The sequence below is a fragment of the Cornus florida genome, unplaced genomic scaffold, assembly GCF_030987335.1.
Source record: "Cornus florida cultivar Cherokee Brave unplaced genomic scaffold, ASM3098733v1 CherokeeBrave_3.0.0_Hap2_Chr11, whole genome shotgun sequence".
NCBI classification, from domain to species: domain Eukaryota; kingdom Viridiplantae; phylum Streptophyta; class Magnoliopsida; order Cornales; family Cornaceae; genus Cornus; species Cornus florida.
The window spans coordinates 137,868,144-137,891,103 of record NW_026775581.1 but is presented as its reverse complement, the minus strand read 5'-3'; the positions used below and the strand labels follow the sequence as shown (position 1 = coordinate 137,891,103).

The following is a 22,960-nucleotide window of genomic DNA, read 5'->3' as shown; positions in this document are numbered from 1 at the left end:
ATCTATGTAATTAAATTGTAAAACTCGACTGTATAAAATGAATCAGGACTAAATCTAATCAATTCAATGGAAGCTTACCAAAGGGGGATGCGAGAGATGATCGGTGTGAGTGTGTTTTTTTGTGAATGTGAAAATAAATAAAACAAATTCAATGGAAGCTTGATAAAATCCAGCCAGAAACATTAATTAATTTGGAAAATTTCTGAGATGCCAATTGGATGTATTTGGCTCTAAAAACAAAATCACTTTGAAGAAATATGTTATTTAACTCAACTTTCAAACAATAACATAGAAAAAGAATTGTCAAACAAACCAACAATTTTTAAACAGATTTTTGAACTGTTTTAAACTTATTTAAGACAAATATTAAAAATAATAAAAACTAAATCAAAGACGCCTTTAATTTTTTTTTTTTTTAATATTAAATTTAAAAACAGCGCACGCTCATCATCCATCTCATCCCAGAATTTGGAATTCTACTTTTTTGAAATTTTGGAATTTGTATTTGTTATTAGTGTTTTTCCCGCTCAGGTTGCCATGGCAGATTGGGGAGAAGAAGACTGTGAGTTCGTCAACGATGATGGGTTCGTTTACAAGCGCAAGAAGCGCCGCCTTGACCCCACCACCTCCGCTCCACCGCCACCAGATCCAGTGGCGGAGGAAAGGAAACAGAAGGAACGGAGGAAGAGGGCATTGATGAAGCTGAGAGAGAAGTACCGGAGAGAGATGGACCACTGGGAACATTTATCAAACACGTTAAAGTCTATGCAAGAAAAAGCCCAAAACCAACTTCTTCAGCGACAGCAGATGATAACATTGTCCCGTTCGGTCATTGATTCGCCTCCCCCGCCAGCGCCGTTGTCGGAGTCTGCCTTCCGGCAAGACGCCGCCGACCTCCTCTTGCGGGTAATGCTTACATTCTTTATATTTTTCCTTTTCCTTTTCCTTCTTAAAGTGTTTGATTGCTGAAGAACTAAGCAAAGTATCAGAAACCAAATTTTGCTCTACGAAATGAATCTGTTTCGGCTAAGCTGAGTATGTATCTGGCTTGATTGGGTAAGGGATATTTTTCAGGGTACCTAGTATTCTTAGAAAGTAAAAAGATTTCGACTTCAATTTATTTTCTTACACTTTCTGATCTGCCAAACGGGGCTAATTGCCCAAGCAGTACAATAACCAACTGTGATATTTGAATGGAATGGATTTATTTTCAAGGAATTTTGACCTTGTTAAAAGTGGAAAAACCTAAAAAGGGCTGTTATATGTATATACTCTGCAGGTAGAAGCAGAGGAAGCAATCATCCAGGATGTTTCTAACCTTTGCTATATGGTCGAAGCCATTTGCAATGCACAAGAGAAGGAGCGGATGAAGCAATCATTAGCTGATCTTTCAGTTTGGGCATCACCAATTGAGCTCATGGCATCTCTGTGTGAGTGTTTGGAGTAGAGGATTTCGATTCTGCTCTTTCATTGATACCAATGTAGTTCCAACTCTTAATTGTTACCCACAACAATGCCAATGCACAAAGAAGATGCTATCTATTCTGTGGTAATTTGTTAGGTAACCGAGTCTCATCTTTATTTGATTTGCTTCGCGGTAAATCTAAGAATGCATGCCTTACATGATGATATAGTGTAGCATCTTGTTCTTTCTAGATTCTGTTTCTTCAGTCTCTAAATATTGTCAATTTGGACACTTTTTAAGTTTCCTGCCTAGATGAATAGAGCTTGATCCTTTCATATTAGGTCAAGCTTCATCTTATCAATATCTAAGTCCTTGCTTTGTGCCCTAATCTGAGCTCTAAGAGAACAAATGAAGGCCATCCATAGTGTAGATCTATTTTTATTTTATACCAAAAATGCTAAAAGTTATTAAAGAAGTCCAACTCTAATCATCCTTATAACAGCCATGTTTTCTCTATCTGCAAGTGTTACAGAGCCAACTTCATACTTTGACACTATCTGCTGCAATTTGTTCATTGATTCACGACAACTGAGAGAACCATTTAATAATTTCGTCAATGGTGAACTAAGTAATGAATCTAATGATTCAAATCCAATATTGTTGGATTGAACTTCATTAGAAAAAGCACTATGTGCTGAGCAGGACCGAGTTTCTCTTCCTCACAATAAACCAAGGAAAAATATTATTACATGCTTTTATGGACCTACACAAAAAAGATGTACTAGAAATCTTATCATTGACTACCGAAAAATAAGAACACCATATCAAAGGTTCCAAAGAAGAGGTTGAGAAAAAGAGAGAGGATGGACAAAATAAGAGACACCCTAACTCATTAATGTGCCTATTTTGGTGATAGGGTTTTGAGATCAACCTCATTTAAACAAGACGGGGTATTTTTAATTGGTTGAATGGCAAAACCAGCTTCCTTACATGCCTCCTCCAGAAGCTTTACTTGTGAAGGCCCATTGGGGCAGAATGCAACAACAGCACCTCCACTACCTGTAAATTTTGATGCAGCCCCGACCCGCCGGGCCACCTCCACCATCTCTATGTTCATATCACCAAGGACATCCTCTCCAAACATGACTCTGAAGGTTCAAACACTAAAGTTCATTAGTATATATGACTTTCATACACACACACACACATATATATATAAGATCTTATTACAATAAAAGCGCTGTTTTTACAATGTAATAAGATACAAGATTTCACAGCTGCGCCAATGCTAATGATGGAATGCAATCAATCTCTAATCAATGGATGACATGAACTGAACAAGACAAAAGCTACTTCAAGGAGATCAAAATTAATTTAATTATTACAATAACAGTAAAATAAGAGATTGTTATTTTCATTTTATAATTACAAAAATTGCATCTTAACACAATATCCCATTTTTAAAGGTACGGTGACAGCTAAAGTTGGAGAGTGGATTGGAATTCCACAATCCAGACATACATTTTTGTAAATAACACTGCAACATCAGATTTTGTGTGTATATGAAAGGATTTAGTGAGAAAATAACTTATGTTAGAGTTTATAGAAGTCTCCCTCAAATATAATAATATGTCAAATGCATTGCTTCTTTTACCTTCGTAAGTCGAAATTACGGTTCATCAGGCTTGCAAGTTTTGCATAGTCCTTCTCAAGCAATGCCGTTTGTCCTTGTAATGCTATATTTGCAACTTCTTCCATTGATGTTACTATAAGTTTATCCCCATTGAGCCACCTCTGCCGAACTGTACTGTGTACCTACATAGATGAAATATAAATGTTATTTATTTCAGATTTGGTTTACATGCTATTACAATTAATGTGGAGGGGGAAAACATCATTGCAGACATCATTTACAGCATGTTGGTATTGTGCTCAAAACTTCCGTATAGATGCATCACATGCATTAATACAGGTAAAATAGACCTGATCTAAAGATGCTAGCTTTGACATACAATGAATTTGACCTCTCAGATTCTTAAGTTCATAGAACTTAACATATCTGTCTCGTTAAAGATACCCAAATGAAAGAATCATTAATAGGAAGTCTAAAATAGGAGGGTTCACAATTTACGGAGAGCAAGCAAGATAAGAAAAATAATAAAATGGGTTCCACAAAGGAGATTCTTTGGGTTAAAATGATAAAATCGTTGATTTGAATAATTGAACCACTGCACCATATCCTTTATTATCATTTTTTCAGGTTAGGTTTTGATATCCAATTCAGTCCCAAATGACCTGAACCAATACCAGAATAAAGAAAGTTTTCATATAGGATATATTAAAGTAGGCTAAAATTTCAAATTTGTATATTTATACTAGCAAAATTTACCAAAAAAATTACAGCCTTCTTCAGTGTCGGAAAATATTCTATATCCCCAAAATACAAGAAATGCAGCTTATGTTAACATCTTGCACAAACATTCTTCAGTGTGTGTCCAGGAAACATTGTGCATTCACAAACACTGAGTATGAGGATTAGAAATTGGTAGAACTCCATAAAGCAGAATGAACTTTGTATAGGAGACCATGACAAAAAAGGAAGACAAAAAAGGAAAAAGACTAAAATCAACAAAGCCTTTTCCCAACTGCTTGAGGTTGCTTACTTTGAATCATATTTTTTTTTTTTTTTTTTTTTTTTTTATTCTGCTCCATCTTAAGGTCATAACCTCAGTCAAATATATTTTTAAAATTAATTAAAATATATATATATATGATGCTTGAAAATTTTAACAAGCCACCATACTATGCGTACCTTCCCAGAATCACTTGGATTCTCAGCATAGATGAGATGTAGGGGTGGGAGAAGACTAATATCCATGGGTGTATATATTCCATGGCCGAAGTCATCCATGTATTTCTTGCTAAAATCCTATAAAAGGAAAGTTAGGAAGGACGCAGAGATAAATTATCCAAAAAAGTTAACATATGGATAAAGTTTAATTTATACCCACATGATGTCTCTGTAGAAAATTCAGTAACATACCATGTATACAAGACCACCGTAGACCTGTGCTACCCTGTCCTGGAGACCAGCAACAATTCCAAGTTCCTTCTCTGCGTTAAGGATAAGAGTGGGCCTGACCTCTACTTTAACCAAATGCCTAACTTTGTAAAAGTCAAGAAGGCAGCTGAGGGCAGCACATACAATAGCGCTGGAACCAGAAAGCCCTGTCTGAGACACAAAAAGATAATAATTTAAGCCAAACTTTTGAGTATCAGTTGGACAATTATGGTGAAGAACTGCAGGTCAAGACAGATTACAGGTGCAATGCTTACTAATGTCAATACTCAATAATATTTTACCCATTTGAGGTGTTATGAGAAAGTCAAATCAAGACTGGGAAAAAATTCATTACAAAAGAAATTCAATAAATATGCTAACTTAGCAATACATGCGAGCCAAAACACCAAGACACAAAAGGAATAAGGGGCATAATGTAAAGCAGTGTTTGCTGAGACTATTCATATGTTAAGAGTTGAGACTCCGGAGAAGACCAATGGAGGTTCCAATGTGAAGCAGCATTTTAGGTTTTTCTGGTATTTCCCTTCTTTGTTAGCAATGGACAAGAATATTTCCCTTACATTCATACCCTATCTCCTTTTTATTACAAGAATGACCTTTATGAGAGAAAAATGAGTAAGTAATACTAGGAGAAAATGTTGAAAAGAACACTTATAGAGGAAGGGAGGGGTTCAAGCCCCAGCGTGGGCAAAGTGTGTGTGAGAACTTACCTGGTAAAAATAAATAAAAAAATAAAAATACTTATAGAACTATCAGATTTGAAATCTCATGGTAAAATAAAAATAATAAAAATGAATAAATAAATAAAATCTTATGTAAAACAAGTGGTGTAAGGATTCAAGCTGCAGAACCACGGGTTTGGGAAATGCTGACTGCAGTTTTTGAACATGAAAAGGTGTAACCAAACTGATAGGAATCTCAAACACACATACACTCCTAACTCCATCCTGAGCCTTTTCTTCCACCTCTCCTCTCCAATCCTCGAACATACTTGGTTCCCCAACCGCTATGAAATATGGGGAGAAGACCGAAGTTAAAACTAGATACTTGAAAATGAATTTTTAAACATGTACTGCTATAATATAAGATTCAAATTCATGTAAATTGACCATCGGAAAAAGTATAATAGTGGAAAGGTAAACATTGCTGCAATGATAATTAAATCAATGCACAAATGTGATGTGATTTGAAAAGAAAGAGAATATGAAAGTTAAGAAGCGTTACCACTTATTCATATTCTTGGTTTAGAATAAATAATTACAAAAAAGTCTTGTCACGAGTGACTGAACAATCTTTCCTTAGGCTTCTTAAGTGTGATTCCTGCAAGTTTGGTTCTGGTAGGAAGAAAATAGAGTAACAGAAAAACCATGCACATTCTATTTTGTATTTTGTAGTGAGTTTTTCATCTAAGAGTATAAACACTATATTTCTCAATGAAAAAATCACAACCAACCATCTAAATGTATAAGGAACAATCATGATGAAATTGAACAATATACTAGGAATTATTTTACACAACTAAGACAGCAAGTATCAAATAAGGGGATGTTAATGTTGCTGCTATTTACATTATTGGTGAAAGCTCTACCTGGCGAGGGATATTAGTATCATATGATAGAGTGAAATTTCCTTCATGAAGGTCGATCTTGTTATCGTCGCAATATCTATGGAAAACTTTACAAATTGCCATAAGCAAACGCACACCTCCATAGTAACCTTCATTTTGCAACCGGTTCACCTGTAAGATACAAGTATGAGAAGACTTTATTCTCCATGATCTTAGATTTGCAGGGGAAATCATCAAATTAATTATTGGAAGAGGAACCAAATATCAGCAGCGCAAGAAAAAGGGTGAAACTAACCGTTGCAGAACAAAATCAATCAGATCAGTAACAAAAACTAATCAAAATGCATAAATTTAAGGCAAGTCGTATTGAATTCAAAATCAACTAAAAAGCATCAAATTTAAAGACCTAGAAACTGTGTGTAAATGTAGCTACATTGTAGGAGTCCAGAATATATGCGCATTACTATAATTATACCTAACAAAATTAAATCAATCGCAAAATAATTAAAGAATAATCCAATATCTCTTAGATATCATAAATCAGATCTATTTCTTCACAACAGAACCCAAATGGCAGATCAAAAAGGTCAACAAGACAAATTTATATATATCGACATATATATAGATATAGGGAGAGAATTTAGACCAGGTGATCGAGAGAGTTGAAGTGGACGAGATCGTGAGTGGGGTGAGGGACGATGACGAGTTCATGAGAGGGCTGCAATCGTACGGAGGCCGAGAAGTTACCGAGTGTGAAGGAAATGGTGCGACCGTAATAGACATCGCTAGGGTTTCCAAGAAGTCCGACCCTAGCATAAGCCCTGTGTTCGATCACCGACGAAGATGAAGATCCATTCTCTGGTTTGTGATCCATGGTCGTCTCCGCCTTGTGTTTCTTCTTCCTCTCAGACACCTCATTGCCTTCCATCATTTATACCTGTTACTATATTTATAAATTCACAGTTGTCTGATAGTTACTGTTAGATAAGAAGAGACAAAAACAGTCTCTTAAAATGGGTTTATCGCGTTTATTATGGATAACTATCAGCCAACGCAATGCTGATTGTGATGGAAAGAAAGAAACGGAAAGTGGTGAGAGAGTTTACACGTTATTATTTTTTTTTACTCAGTATTTTACTAAAAAAAAAATTCTTATTTTCTAAAAAAAAAAAAAAATTGACAGAAAGAAGTATGGTGATTTGGACCACTATTTCTTTTTATGTTGATTTTGTAACTTCTCAAGATTTTAAAATTTAAAAATTTGTCAATTCAAATAGTTAGCGTGTATTATTTATTAGCTGTTATTATCTATTACCTGTTAGTATTAGTTGTTAATGTATTAGCTGTCAATTTAATTGTATGGTTGACTTACCTTGAATAGGTCTGTGTATTGTGTATAAATATCTCAAGTGTATAAATATCCTTGGGATATATGAAAGAGAAATATATTTTCAGCCCTTTATTAATTTAGTATCAGAGCAAAAAGAAAGGAATTTTTACTATTTTCTTTTCTTTTCTTTTTTAACCTTATTTCTAAAGACCTGCAACAGCCTTCAGTTATCTTCTTTTGTGATGCTGCTTGTCTTCAATACCTCTTAGCCACGATCCATGGCAGCTAAAACAACCACTAATTCTTCCCTCTAACCGAGATTTTATCTGACAGCAATAAGTCCTCCACGATGACTATTCACGAAACTTCTTCTCCCATTCCTATTAAATTGGATGGTGTTAATTATCGTGTTTTGTCTCAGATTTTGGAGATGCATATTATTGGTAGACAGAAAAAGGGGTATATCACAGGGAGAAAGGTTACACCTGCGGAGGATGATCCAAGCTATGATGAATGGGAGGCTGAAGATGCCCTAGTCAAGTCTTGGTTTATCAATGTCGTGACAGTTAACCTGATATCCCACTTTGTGCAGTGTGGAGCAGCCAAAGAGGTTTGGGATGCGGTAAAGAAAAGCTATATTGATGTCTCTGATTCTTCTTAGGTTTATGAACTGATGAAGAAGTCTTTTCAATTGCGTCAGGATGGTCGGTCTCTTGTAGAGTACTACAATGAGCTGAACTCAATCTTCAAAGAACTTGATTATCGAAGACCAAATGATATAACGTGTGCAACTGATATTGAGAAACAGATGAAACGTATTTTTGAGGATTGGGTCTATATGTTTCTTGCAGGTTTGGATCACAATTTGGATCAAGTTAGTAGTCGTGTTCTAACTACCTCTCCTTTACCAAGCCTGGAATAAGCATATTCTCTAGTTCGTCGTGAAGCACAGAGACAGGTCACCATGGCAATAAAGGATCACTCAGAAGCCTCGGCTCTTGCTGTCCAAAAGAGTTCCCGACCAGCTCCTCCTTCTACCGACTCTACTTCTCGTCTCTGCACTCACTGTAATAGTACGAGACATACGGTTGATGTTTGCTGGAAGAAACATGGTTATCCGGAGTGGTTCAGGCTTAAACAAATTGAGTAGAAGAATAAGAAATTTGCTCAGGTTGCTATCACCGACAATTCTCCATCTTCTGCTCCTCATGTATCTCGAGTGTCTTCTCATGGAGGTAATTCTAGTTTGGCCTTTATTTATACTGCTTCTAACACTTGGGTTATTGATTGAGGGGGCACTGATCATATGACTAATAACTCTTCCATACTTAACTCTCTAATACCTTCACCAATTAAGTCTATTTAGGCTGCTAACAGGGCTCTTATGCCAATTACATGGGCTGGGAATGTCTCACTTTATCCTACATTCTCCATGTCTTGGTTTTACTTGCACATAATTTCTCTAACAGCCTTCTTTCCATTAGCAAAATTATCAAAAATCTTAATTGTTCTGTAACTTTTCATTTTACCCATTGTGTGTTTCAGGACAATCTTACGAAGATGATGATTGGCGTTGGTAAGAAGAGAGGAAATCTTTACTACTTGGAGAATGAAGGGAGTTAAAATCTGAACCTAGCCGTGGTTTTCAAGTAGAGAGAGAGTCTGACAGAGATAAGATATTTTTATGACATTGTCGTTTATGACATCCATTTTTCTCTTATTTAGAACGTTTATTTCCTAAGTTATTTTGCAATATTTCTGCTTCTAGTTTAGGGTGTGAACAATGCATTTATGCTAAAAACCATCGTGTTCCATTTAAAGTGAGTTTCAATAGAAGTCCTATTCTTTTTTCACGTGTTTACACAGATGTGTGGGGTCCTTCTTCTACTCATTCTGCTTCAGGCCATAAATATTTTATATCTTTTATTGATGACTGTACTAGAGTAAGTTGGGTTTATTTGCTAAAATCTAAATGTGATGTTATACATGTTATTCCTCAGTTTTACGAAATGATTGTCACACAATTTCATAATCAGGTTCAGGTTTTCCATTTTAACAACGGTCGTGAGTTTGTGAATTAGTCTCTTACTGATTTCTTCAAACAACATGGCATCCTCCACCAGACAACGTGCGCCAACATGCCACAACAAAAGGGCATAGCAAAGCATAAGAATCGTCATCTCTTAGAGGTGGCTCGTACCTTATGTTTTACTATGAATGTTCTTAAACGTTTCTGGGCTGAGACTGTTATGACTGTTGTTTTTCTTATCAACCGAATGCCTTCTCGTATAATTAAATATCAAACTCCATTGAGAATGCTATCCCGATTTCACTATATTCCTTCTACACTAAATCTTTGTCCTAAGGTTTTTAGTTGTGTGTGTTATATTCATATACATTATCTTCGTAGGGATAAGCTTGACCCTTGTGCTCTTAAGTGTGTCTTCCCTGGTTACTCTAGTTCATAAAAGGGCTATAAATGTTTTCATCCTCCTATGAGTAAATATTATGTGTCCATGGATGTTCAGTTTTGTGAAAGAGAGTCTTATTTTTCTGGGGATATATCTCTAATTCCTCTTCAGGGGGAGATTAGTAGTAAGGAAGAGGAACGGTTATGGCTGGAATAAAAGAGGTTGTGGATTTATGGTAAGGGGGAGGATTCAGCTGTTCTGAAAAAAGGAGAACCTTTAGATACTCTTGATCATGTGGATACTGAGTTCGATGAAAAAATAAGTGAAAAACCAGCCCACTTGTTCAAAGAAGTATATGTGAGAAGGAACAAGGATGCCACTGTCATGCCGCCTTCTTCTAACTCTAGTACTCCTTTTGATGATACTACCAAGCCATTGGATGAATCTTCTAGGATTAACTCTGAGGTACATGTTTCTTCTCCTTTAACTTCAACTTCAGATATTAATTTTAACCCTGTAACTTTTGTGGAAACTGTTGCCTTGAATCCACAAGTTGGTGATCAGGGTAGGAGGTATCCTTTTCGTGATCGTAAAGAACCTGATAAGTTGGGTTTCTCCAAATTTTCTTCTAATGTTGTCTATCATATCTCTGATTTTGTTTCCTATCACCGTCTGTCTAAGACTCACCTAGTTTTTGCCTTTCAGTTGTCTTTTGTGTCTATTCCTAGTCATTTTCAGGATGCCCTTGGAGATCCTAAGTGGAAGGCTACTATGGTAGATGAAATGAAGGCTCTCCAGAAGAACTCTACTTGGGAGTTGGTCGAGTTACCTCAGGAAAATAAGACAATGGGGAGTAAGTGGGTGTTCTCAGTGAAGTATAAGTTAGATGGGACAGTTGAGAGGTACAAGGCTGGACTAGTTGTCAAGGGATACACTCAGACTTATGGGATTGATTATTAAGAGACCTTTGTTCATGTGGCCAAGATGAACAATGTTTGAGTTATACTCTCTCTCGCAATTAATTTGGACTGGCCATTACAACTATTTGATGTAAAGAATGCCTTCCTTTATGGTGATTTGATAAAGGAGATGTATATGGATCCTCCCTTGGGGTTTACACCTGAAGGAGGTAAGGTATGCAAGCTAAAGAAGGCTTTATACGGGTTGAAACAATCACCAAGAGCATAGTTTGGCAGGTTGAGCTACTCAATAAAGAAGTATGGTTTTAAACAAGCTTTGGCATATCACACTCTCTTCTATAAGAGGAATGGTGATGATATTACTTTGCTTATCGTTTATGTGAATGACATGATTGTTACAGGTAACAACATTAATGAGATAGAGAAGCTTCGGAGCTATTTGGCTAACGAATTTGAAATGAAGGACTTGGGGGTTCTGAAATGCTTTCTGGGCATTGAAGTGTCTCAGTCCAAGCAGGGACTTTTTCTCTCTCAACGAAAATATACATTAGATCTCTTGGATGAAACTGGTAACTTTGCGTGTGTTCCTTCAGACACTCCTATTGAAGTAAATCATGGATTAGCTATCTATCCTGATCAAATTCTGACAAACAAGGAGAGATATCAGAGACTAGTGGGGAAGCTGATTTATCTGACTCACACTAGGCCTGACTTGTCGTATGCAGTTAGTGTTGTGAGTCAATTCATGCACAATCTGAGTGACTGACACATGAATGTAGTGAATCGTATTTTGGTTTATCTAAAGTCCTCTCCGGGTAAATGTATTATGTTCTCTAGGCATGGACACTTAGACATTGTGGGTTATATAGATTCTGATTTTGCGGGAGCCAAGTTGGATAGGAAATCTACTTCAGGGTATGTGTCATTCGTTGGAGGCAATTTGGTGAACTGAAGGAGTAAGAAACAGAATGTGGTATCGTTGTCTAGTGCAGAAGTTGAATATTGTGCTCTTCATCATGCAATTACGGAGCTTACATGGTTAAAGATTCTCTTAAGTGAGCTTGGATTTGGTCCAAAGAAACCTATATTGATTTTTTGTGATAATACGACAGCTATTGATATTGCTAATAATCCAGTACAACACGATTGAACTAAGCATATTGAACTTGACCGAAACTACATTAATGATAACCTGGATTCTGGTTTTGGTGTGATAGAGGTTCCTTACATTAAGAGTGCGAACCAGCTGGCTGATACGATGACTCATGGTGTTACTAGTGGTTCGTTTCATACATCATTGTCCAAGTTGGGCATGTGCGATATTTATGCACCAACTTGAGGAGGAGAGTTAGCATGTACAGCTGTTATCTATTAGCTGTTGTTATCTATTAGTTGGTAGTATTAGCTGTTAATATATTAGCTGTCAATTTAATTGTATAGTTGACTTACCTTGAATAGGTTTGTGTATTTTGTATAAACATCCTTGAAATATATGAAACAGAAGTATCTTTTCAGCCATTTATCAATTCAAGTAAAAGTAATTTTCTTTATGATTGCCAACTAACATTTTTTTCAAAGACATTACAAATTTACAATCCACCACCTCTTAGAATGCTATGTCCTGATTCCTATTATAATAAACTCGACCAATTTACATTATGAAATTTTTTTTATCTTACACTCTCTTGTGGTTCACAATTTTAAAATAGGTCTATTGAGTTGCTAACATGTGTTTATATTATGAGTCTTTGACCTATTTCAAGAGATAATGCACAATGAAATTCAAATTAACATTTTTTACGATTTGCGAAAAATATATGTTAAAAAAATTAAATTTCAACTAATTAAATTTTTTTGTTCCAACTAAAAAACATTTTTAGTTGATACTAATTTCCAAGTCATTAAATTCAAATTAACATTTTTTTATGACATGCAGAAATTTATATATATATTTTTCCAACTAAATTTTTTTTTTTTTTTCCCCTAATTGATACTCACACCGCCTTTTTATTTTTAATAATTGTTTGTATGTAAGAGGATTCAAACCTTAAACTTAATATTTCCCAATACACCAAGGCTAAGTTTTATATTGCTCATTACATTATTTTCAAATTGCAATAATGTGCGGCTCTAACACATTATTATAAAAAATTAATTTATATTATAATTCCTTTTTATTGAAATAATTTAAATAAAAATTTTATCCTTCTTTTTTAAAAAAATAATTATTTGCATGTAAGAGGAGTCGAATCTTAAACTTAATACTTCATGAGACACCAAAGTTGGGTTTTGTATTGCTCAACACATTATTTTCAAATTGCAATAATGTGCAGCTCAACACATTATTATAAAAAGTTAATATATATTATAATTCCTTTTTATTGAAATAATTAAAATTAAAATTTTATTTTTGAAAAATAGACTAACTATTTTGAAAATAAAAATGAAGCTAATGGAAAATTTATAGAGGTTGTTTAAATAGCCAAATAAAAAAATTAGCTTATAGTTTAATTATTGGATTTTTGGATAAAAATTAGGCAAAAGTGCAAAAAAACTCTTGGACTATCCACTTTGTTGCAAATCCCCCCTAAAGTACCAAAGTGTGCAAATAGCCCCTGGAACTCACCGGATCAGCTTTCCGGCGCCGGTTGATTTGAAAGGACCGAAATGACCTTACTTATTTCATTATATATAAAAAAAAAACTTAATTGTAAAATACCAATTATACCCCCCACTAACTTATGTTGCCCTAAATTCTGAATCAAAGCAAGCCCTGACACTTGCCGGCCTAATCGACGACCTCTATGGCGACCTCCGTTGGCGACCTCCACAAATCGAAACAAGCCCTAACACTTGCCGGCGACGTGCTAGACCGTGGTGGAGATGAGATCAAGATCTTCTACTTCCTTCAGAAACTGAAGCACGAAGCCGAGAAGAGTGGTCATCACCATGAACGGCAATCATGAGATCATGAATGAAAAAAGTGGACTGCCGGTGACAATGAAATTATTTTTTGTTGACGGTGGGAAGATCGGTGAGATTGGAGGACCTTGCGGTGCAGAGAGCTCTGTATAACCCACCGCAACGAGTAAGGATGTGCTCGGGACGGCGAGTTGAGGGAGACGGCGAGAAAATATGTCGGCAGCGTTTGTGGGCTTTGGATAGCGGCAGCGGCAGAGGGTGGTGGTGAGAGCGACGTCAGAAGATTCCCGGCGGTGGCAACAGAGATGATGGGAAGGCTCACGGTAGAGAGCGTGGAACAGCGGTGAATTCTGCTGTTGGTGGCGGCTGGTTAGGCCGTGGATGACTTGGCCTTGAATGGCTCCGACTGACAGTGATCAGACCGGCGGTGGCAATGGCAAAGAGCTCGATTGAGGGCGAGCAGGGGGCTGGGCACGGTGATGGCTGCCTTGACTGGGTTGAATGAAGGCTTGGCGTTTGATGGGTTTTTTGATGAGCTCAGTTTGTTGAGCAACAGAAGAAGCGGTCCGATGCGTAAGAGAGTGCGGTTATCGGAGAGGTTGAGAACAACAACCAAGGCTTCACAGTTTCAGTGAGATGATGGGTGATTCAACTTGCCACCTACACGCTCCCATATACTATAGATTCAGTAGTATATAGACACTGAATCCTATTATGTTTGATGGTATATATATGAAAATACACTATCAAACATATAAATATCACAAAAAAATAAATTTATATATATATATATATATATATATTAAAAAGGACAGTTTGGGCATTATTATAATCTCACCATGTGCGTGACTTTACACATGACAGAAAAATTGATCCGGTGAGTCCTGGATGTATTTGCACACTTTGATACTTTAGGAAAGTGGATAATTTAAAGAGTTTTTTTGCACTTTTACCTAAAAATTACTCCGTACTATAATTATACTCCGTAAAAATTTAAATCTAATTTGATAAGAGTATAATTTTGAAATATATATTGAACTAATTGCCGCCTCGTTCCTGGGAATCTCCCTCGCTTAGCAACTCCAACAATTTGAGTTGCAGAGATGAAATCAATCAGGATTCATGCGGTTTTCGAGTCTCCCTCTCTCCCAAACTCAATGACTCACCACCGTTTTTCATTCCGAGTTCACCCTCACAACAACTCCTCTCTTTCAGTCCTCTCCCCAACTACTTCTCCAACCCTAAATCTTCATCAGCTCAATCGAAATCGAATTCTAACAACATCTTGTGTGGATGAAGCAATAAACATCTACAACAATATGGACGATGGCTTAACATCGGATGACAAGATTGCAGGCACCTTTGGTATGTAACGCGCGCACACTCTCTTTCTCCCTCTCCATATGTGTGTATAAATGTATAATAGACTAACACAAACATACATATCTGCAATAACATTTTTATTCCTTCCATATTGTATAGGCGATCGTTCTATTCAAATTGCGGCATGGATCGGTGTGGCTACTGTTGCAAGCAAGATTCTGGTGACCTTGAATTACTGATACTACTTATGATTATAAAGAAAAATAAAGGAAACTGATACATTTTGAATTTGTTAGTTGATTTTTTTTCTTTTTCTTTTTTAATTTATTCCGGGTATCTGAGGCTCTTGCCCCCAACTAATTCCCACAACACCCTGCAAAGCGCCCCTCACATGAGTCGGGTAAAGCCCAAGCTTTATCCGCGGGCGTTCCCCCAAGGAATTGTTAGTTGATTTTTCCATTGCAGTTTTCATGGCCTTTCCTTTTCTCTTTATTTATGTTTGACTGTTCTTCTCCTCCTTTTTTTAGTATTCACTTTTTATTTTTATTTTTTAATGGTTTTAATTATAAATTGTAGCAATATTGATGGTATAGGGACTACTTAGAGAGATCACCATGGCTGCAACCTTCGGCGTAGGTCCTGTGGCCACCGCATTCAAGTATATTTATTTGTTTATTCACACAAACACATACATATTTCTTCCTCATTAGGGATTTTGTTCCCCAAATGCAGAGTTGGGAAGTTACTCATTTTATCAGTGAGTAATATTCATACCTTTACTCATACTGTGTCTACATTACAGATACGCTTCAGTGCTTCCTGGTTTTTTTGCATCACTTTTGGGCGGTTAGTTTTCCTGCAATACTTACTGATTCAATTTAAAGATGGTACCATTTTGCTTTCTTAATTATTTAGATAGATGAATAATCAAGAAAATGCATCTACATTGACATACACTTCTTGTTATTTTGGCTAGCATATGGTTATGTCAAACATAGACCTATAGTTTAAGTTGGAAATCACGAAGTTGATAAAATCACTGACTGCATCACTATGAATGGTGAATTTTTATTTACTTAGATCACGTTGCAAAAGCTATTCTTATTTTTTTGTCTGCATAGTATAAATGCTTCACTGATTAATCTTATATACATTTAGTATTTTAGCTAGAATCCAGGGGTTCTTTATACATTTCTTGTCATTACATTTGTATTCACTAGTTGTTGGACATTTCATGCAGGTGTAAATGGTCCCATCCATATTACTATGGCCACCACTCTAAGGTTGTGCATCCTATCTGAGCAAGTAGCATTTGGCTCCTCACCTGTGTGTCACATTTTGATTTCATAGTAATTGGCATGTATTTTATAAATAGTGACGTAATATCATTTACTTTCTGTTCCCGTGGTTGCAATACTCTTCTGTTTTCATTACAGGGTTACTTGTATTTACTAGTCCTTTATGTTTTAAGATATTTCAGGCAAGCTTTATGTAGTTGTACATAAAGTTTTTTCTTCTTTCACATGTTTCTAGAGTTAAACTAGAGGAAATATGACTGTAGCTTATGGAATATAGTGCCATTTCATTGTCACAATTTACTACTCTAAGAACAATATATTTTTTCTTGCAATTTTCTGCAAAGGTTTCCAATTGTCTGTCACTTCAATAAGGGATATTATTAAACATTTATTATATGTCTTTGATATTTGTGAGCAATGCACGTGTGATCAGCAAGCTTTCGGAGGAGCGTCGAAGGAGGCTGTTTAAACATACAAATGCTGCCATGTTCCTGGTATGCTTAATCTTATTAGCACCTCATCTGTGTTCTGTAATACCCCTTTTTATATTAATAAAATTATTATATTGTGCAGGTTGGAGGTGTTTTGGGTATTCTTGTGTTTGTGTCTGCTAAGTTCATTATTCATCTTTACGCACCTGGGTAAGAATTCTACAAAACTAAACAGAAGATTAAAATGAAGATTATATTTCTGAGGAAGAGCTAAGAAGTAATTTAGCAGTCGGGGGCATGTACCTTATGATTTGATTTTTAACAGTAGCTGTCTATATCTTAATTAGATGGTGGAGGTCGTTAACTGGGAGATTAAGTTTTGTCTTTTGTTGTACAAATCTTCTGGACATTATCAATTATCATTAATAATTTTAAGTGAAGTAAATTAGTGAGCCTTTATAATTGTACATTTTGGGTTCTGGAAGACGTTGGATTAAACATTTCAATTGGTTAATTGAGTATTACCTATTTTGAGCTCCCTTTGCCATCATTTGGTATTTATCTGTGAGATTTCACTAGATCTAAGAAAATGAGGTTGATTAAGTTTTTCCTTTCCTCACAGTAGACCTACTTTTTCTATCACAGTTAGTATTTTCTTTTTGGCCAGAAATAAGAATACATGGTTACTTGAAGTGGCTCTATGAGCCATGCAGTTTAAAAACGATGCTCTTCATGTTTCCTTCATCTCCCTCCTTATTTTTATTTATTTGTTTATTTGTTTCATTGTTTTTGCCTTTAAAAGTTTACAACTATATGGGATATCCTCTTCCTGTACTAACTTTGCACTTTTGCTTATTTTACTCAAATTTGTCTCCATCAATTATGGTTAACAACGGTAATGCACTCATGAAATAATTATTCATACTATGATATGTTCAGGCTTTCATTTGTAAAATTGTAACAGGTTTAATGATACACCATCGAATCATTAGAAACTTATGAAAGGCTTTATTTGATTATGTTTTCCTAATTCACAGTTTGTGGATCTTGACAGAAGGTCAATTTTTGAGAGAAATGGCTAGTGCACAGGTAACTATGCTTTGTTCAAGTAAATTTCAAGAGGCCAGTTTACTTTTATGTGGACGTAATTAGTTTTACTTCAATGATTTTGGTTGCACAATACAAATTTTCAACTGGATACACCACCCCCCTCCAAAAAAAAAAAAAACGAAGGCACGCGAAAACCTTATTATTATTATTATTTTCCATATAACATTGATTCTTTACGCCACAAAGGATACAGAGTTCTTCTTGTTCCTATTTTGGCGATACTATCTTGGAATTGGTTTCCACCCTTCATCTTCATGATAATAGACTTCTCTTTATTTGGAGACTCTATGTTTAGTGCATTGAGTTTGTAATGAAATGTTAGTTTAAAATCAGGAAGTTAAAAATTAAAGCTTAAATAGGGAAGAAATGAAAATAAGTTCACTGGAGACTTTTTTTTTTAAAAAAACCAGAACTTAGTATATTTGTAATGCTTATAAGAATTCAGTTTATAATTCATATCATTGTTATTTTTTTAGAACCTCTGTGGAATATTAGCAGGGTCTGATCTAGTACTTAATAAAAAAAGGTCTGGATTCACAAGCTGTTACTATATGTGAACTAGTTACAGGATCATGTCTCGTGTATGATCATGAATACCCTACAAGAGGGCAGTATTATTGGGTAATCCTTTTAATAGGAGATTGAAGAGGGGACCAATCTTACCCTCCTTTTCTCATAAATTTTTATTTATTTTTTTATTTGTGTATTCTGTGTAGAACATTAGCATAATATGGTATCATTGAACATTCCTGTTGTTTTATTCAAGCTCAGAAAATATGGGGAAATGGATATGGTAGCCAATATTAACTTTTTGACTAGCAATCGACGGTATTGGTTATGCATAGATTCTCCTTGTTATGCATGTATCTTGTCTGACATGCCCATTTGTGTGGTCAACTGAGCAGGATTCTTCACTTATATTTTGCTACTTTTAGACTTCGTGTTATATATTAGGGTAACCAAGAGCATAACTTTTAACCCTAAATTTCATGTTAAATTTAGTCAATTTAACAATTTTTTTGATATGCTTAGCTTGCTTTCTTTTTCTTTCTTCAGCTAAAAATGATGATTCCCTGTGTAGTTCTTGCTGGCCCTGTTGGACTTGGCTTCGGATACATGAGGCAAGTAAACTTTTTCAATGTATGTGTGTTTGTTTTGTCCTCTGATATGTTCTTTATGCAATTCTTGTGTGAATTTGATAACCAATGTTTATCTTTGCTATCAGTGCATGAAAGAAATAATATTCTTCCCTCTATTATCCCTGTTTTGTCTATCTTTATGCAATTTTTGTGTGAATTTGATAACCAATGTCTCTCTTTGCTATCAGTGCAGAAAGAAATAATATTCTTCCCTCTATTAGCCCTGCTTTGTCTAGTATGCTTATGATTGCCTTCGTAAGTCAACCTCCAACATTTTCAGCTGCTGCTGTTCACTATTTTATCTTCCACTCTCTTATTCTTGATCTTGGGAATGGCTTTTATTTTTTTATTTTATTTTATTTTTTTTCCTTGAATTGTTTTAATTGATAAAGAAGCTTGTCAGATATATGTTTGAGGATGTGAACTTACTGCTATTTTATGATTGCAGTGTTTCATGTATGCTTTTATGAGACAATTTAATGTTTTCCAATCTGGCGACGAGTTATCTGGTACGTGGGAAACACTGTTCATGAATGCTTTATGCTTTTTTAATTACTGATGTTCTTGTTAATGTTTACTGCTTTATTTAGGTGGAATGCTTATATCTTTCGGAGCTTCACTTGGTGTTTTTCTACAGTGGATTATTCAGGTCCGTAATATTTATAGCAGAACCCATTTTATAATATGACATCAAGTAATGGATATTACCTTGAATGGACATGTCATTTGACTTCAGGTTATAGTGCTTAGGAGAAGACATTGCAATATGATTACAGTTTCATGGACCGATATTCTCAAGGATAGGGATGTTCACGAGGTTACTCTTTTAGCACCCTGTGATCTTAGGGCATTGATGTGACTTTCATTGGATAGTTTTAATATGTTGATGACTACTGAAAAACTCTGGTGATGCTGAATGTTGAATGTCATCTCCTTTTTTCTTTTTTCTCCTCCTTATCTTTCCTCAGTTTTTCTTGTTGCTGCTTCCAGCAACAATCAGTTCAGGGTTGGCACAAGTCGCCTCTTTTACTGATCTTTGTTTTGCGTCTATGATTCCTGGTGCTGCTGCTGGCCTTTCTTGTAAGTAGCTTTCCCTAGTTCCCATAGTTGAACTTCATAGTTTAATTTTACTAGCTTAAAATATAGGCTTTCTGTTTCTGCCTCTTCAAGTTTAGTTAGATTTTAGAATACTGAGAGGAAGGTGTTTCCATGTGACATTTTCTGAATATGACAGAAAATGTTCTTAAACTCTCTCTTACTAATTAGTAGTTTCTCATATAGTCTGATGCAAAGCTAAAGAGATTGTGGAGTTCCTATGGATAAAAAGAAAAATGGGTGGAAAATGAGACCCTATACACCTATTTTTCTATCCAAAAGTGAAAAGGCAAAAATGGAGGGAAAGGAAACTGAGTTAGTAATGATTTTTTGCCCTTAGTTTTTATAAGAAGTGGCTTTCTATTTTACCTTTCCTGCTAACAAAATAAGCTTTTCTTTTCTCTCCTTAGAAACTTTAAAACTCCCAAACAAGGGGGAGTGGCTATCACCTTGCCTGTTTTTTTTTTTCTCTCATCAAAGAGTAACCACTATCCGCGCTTCTCTTTTCTCTATCTTAATTTCCTAAATTACCAACCATACCATAAATATAGTAATGGATCCTATAAGCCACACTACCAATCTCCACAAGCTATATCTTTGCTCATTTTTTTTTGTGTATTTTACTTGAAAATTTGGAATTTTGATCTCGGCAAATTGCTTTGGATCATTGACATAGTTGCATTCTCAGATGCATATCTTCTGGTCATGGCACCGTTGAGCCTACTCTCAAGCATGGTTGTACTGCCTCTCTTACCTACTTTGTCAAAACTGTCAAAGGTATTGTAAACCAAACAAATTCCAGGCTCACCCTTTCTCTTTTTTGTTGTATACTTCTTGATCACTGTTACTAAAATATTGGGGTCCTCTAATTTTACGAAGTCGGATTTTTGTTTAATTTGGTTTTTAAATTCTTTGATAGACTCTATCGTGGCCAAGCCTCACAGAGAATATAAAGCTAGCAGTTTTACTTTGCATGGTAAATTTCTTCTACTTGGCAACGGATTAATGTGCTTTTAAGTTGCAGAACTTTTAATTTGAATTTGAATTTTTCTAACTGTCCATGGAATTCATCACGACTTCACAAGTTACCACTAAGCTTTGCTAAGCAACTGGAATAAGTTAAGCCAGACACTAAAGCCCATCCTTGCAAGTACAAAACTGAATATTTTGTTTCCTTGATGGGAAGGAAGTACAATGATTAGATGTCTGTTAATTCCAGCATTTGCTTATTTTGGCAGGTATTAATCTTGCCTGTGTTGTCAATAATGTGTGTCTTGGCAAAACGGATCATCCGTGTATTATTTGAGCGCCATGCATTTGATTCTGCAGCAAGCTCCCTAGTTTCTTCTTTGTTTATTTGTTGTAAGTATCAAATTAGTTGCTTTATGGAAACTGTGCCATGCATTTGATTCTATGGCAAGCTTTCTAGTTTCTTCTTTTTGTTTATTTGTTGTAAGCATCAAACTAGTTGCGTTATGGAAACTGCGACATTTCTATTGTTCCAGTCTTCCTGATCTAGGTATCAAAGTATCTGTTCCTCAAGTGTTCTAATTTCTTTATATTTTTATTTCCTCACAGATTCTATTGGCTCACCATTCTACATCGTTAGAGAATTGCTGGTTGCGGTTTTTTATGCCCTTGGAGATGGACAGCGACCTTTTTTGGTCAGTTTGGGTGCTATTACTTTGAATGCCATCCTGGACTGGCTTTTTGTCTCCAGGTTCTATCTTGGCGCACAGGGATTGGTATGTTGCAATTTTACTTTCTTTTTTTTGAACTTACTAAAGAGGAATCAAATATAAAGGTATCACTTTTTGATGGATTATTCTAATGATACTGATTGTGTTAATTAAGGCACTCTCAACATCATTTACAACTGCTTTGTCGGTCTTAATCCTGTCTTATCTCCTCCAGAAGAAGCTACCAGGTGAAATATGTGGACAAATGCTGCTGTTCTTTGTGATACCAAATTTGAAATTTGTGATTATCAGTTATATTTTAATCTTGCTAAAAACATCCACAGAATTAGTGGATTATGCAGCACTGGCTTTTCCTCTCTTGCTTCTGTCTTTCTGCTGCTTCGTCTCCGGCTTCACTACATCTGTTACCTATAATACAACGAACAATTTGTTGTCTTCCATCTTTATCGGGAGGTTGTTTGACATTTCCTGTTAAGCAAGATTTCTGATTCCATCTCTAGAAAGACCCTTTCTCTAATTGATTCTGGCGATTTTCATCAAATTTTTTTGCAGGTTTTCAAGGATTCAAGAGATTCTTTCCATTTGTTTGGGTGGCTTTCTTGGGATTATTGGCTTCTTCTTTCCACTCATATTGCTTCATTTATCAGGATTCAAACCAGTGAGGGATCTTGGTAGGAGATTGATGAATAGACAATAAATTACTAGTCACTGTGATGGATCATGGTACTTGGCCAAACCAGTTAGATCATAGAGTCTTGTTTTCCATGTTGAATGCTTGCCTTACTGGTTTCCTCAAAGGGGGTGGAAGCTCGTCTCAATTTTTGACAATATTGAAGTTCTTATCCTGCTGCTTCACTCTAAGATCAGTCTCTCTGATTCGATATTTCGGGCTCGGGCCTCGTTGTTTTGAGTTTGGATTGCAATTTGGTTCCGTAAATTAATTATAAGAATTCATTAACATATTTTAATTTAATTAAATTGAATATATATATATATATATATATATATATATATATATATATATATATAAAAGAGTAAAGTTGACAATTTAAGGTAAAGTTAAAAATTTAACTTACAGACCTAATAGTGTTTCCAACACTCTTAAAAGTCCTCTCAAATATAGCAAAGCTTCTTTTGGGAATACACTCCAATGGTTTTTAATATATGAAAATCTCAAAAATTTCAAAAATTTCTCAGCTTATCATATGTTGAGAATCAAAGACCTTT

At 35.5% G+C, this 22,960-nt stretch overlaps 3 protein-coding genes across 3 annotated transcripts; 2 read left to right on the top strand and 1 right to left on the bottom strand.

The window, feature by feature from the left end:
• Positions 1-83: 83 nt before the first annotated feature.
• LOC132284435 (uncharacterized) lies at positions 84-1,633 on the top strand. Its single transcript, XM_059786551.1, has 2 exons — positions 84-906; positions 1,280-1,633. Exons 1-2 carry the CDS (start codon positions 538-540, stop codon positions 1,445-1,447), a joined length of 537 nt encoding a protein of 178 aa, XP_059642534.1. The 5' UTR covers positions 84-537; the 3' UTR covers positions 1,448-1,633.
• Positions 1,634-2,037: 404 nt separating this feature from the next.
• LOC132284434 (glucuronokinase 1) lies at positions 2,038-7,017 on the bottom strand. The gene is made up of 6 exons (XM_059786550.1): positions 6,701-7,017; positions 6,076-6,225; positions 4,449-4,637; positions 4,218-4,334; positions 3,060-3,220; positions 2,038-2,553 (listed from the first exon to the last, which is right to left on the bottom strand). Exons 1-6 carry the CDS (start codon positions 6,983-6,985, stop codon positions 2,307-2,309), a joined length of 1,149 nt encoding a protein of 382 aa, XP_059642533.1. The 5' UTR covers positions 6,986-7,017; the 3' UTR covers positions 2,038-2,306.
• A 6,433-nt stretch (positions 7,018-13,450) lies between these two features.
• LOC132285920 (uncharacterized) lies at positions 13,451-22,711 on the top strand. Its single transcript, XM_059788157.1, has 21 exons — positions 13,451-15,002; positions 15,120-15,181; positions 15,554-15,618; positions 15,763-15,806; positions 16,201-16,243; positions 16,692-16,752; positions 16,832-16,899; positions 17,727-17,778; positions 18,856-18,920; positions 19,127-19,193; positions 19,387-19,447; positions 19,529-19,587; positions 19,675-19,755; positions 19,907-20,018; positions 20,722-20,810; positions 20,953-21,009; positions 21,272-21,395; positions 21,612-21,778; positions 21,888-21,960; positions 22,057-22,186; positions 22,286-22,711. The coding sequence occupies exons 1-21, from the start codon at positions 14,741-14,743 to the stop codon at positions 22,428-22,430; spliced, it is 1,887 nt and encodes a 628-aa protein (XP_059644140.1). The 5' UTR covers positions 13,451-14,740; the 3' UTR covers positions 22,431-22,711.
• The last annotated feature ends 249 nt before the right edge of the window (positions 22,712-22,960 follow it).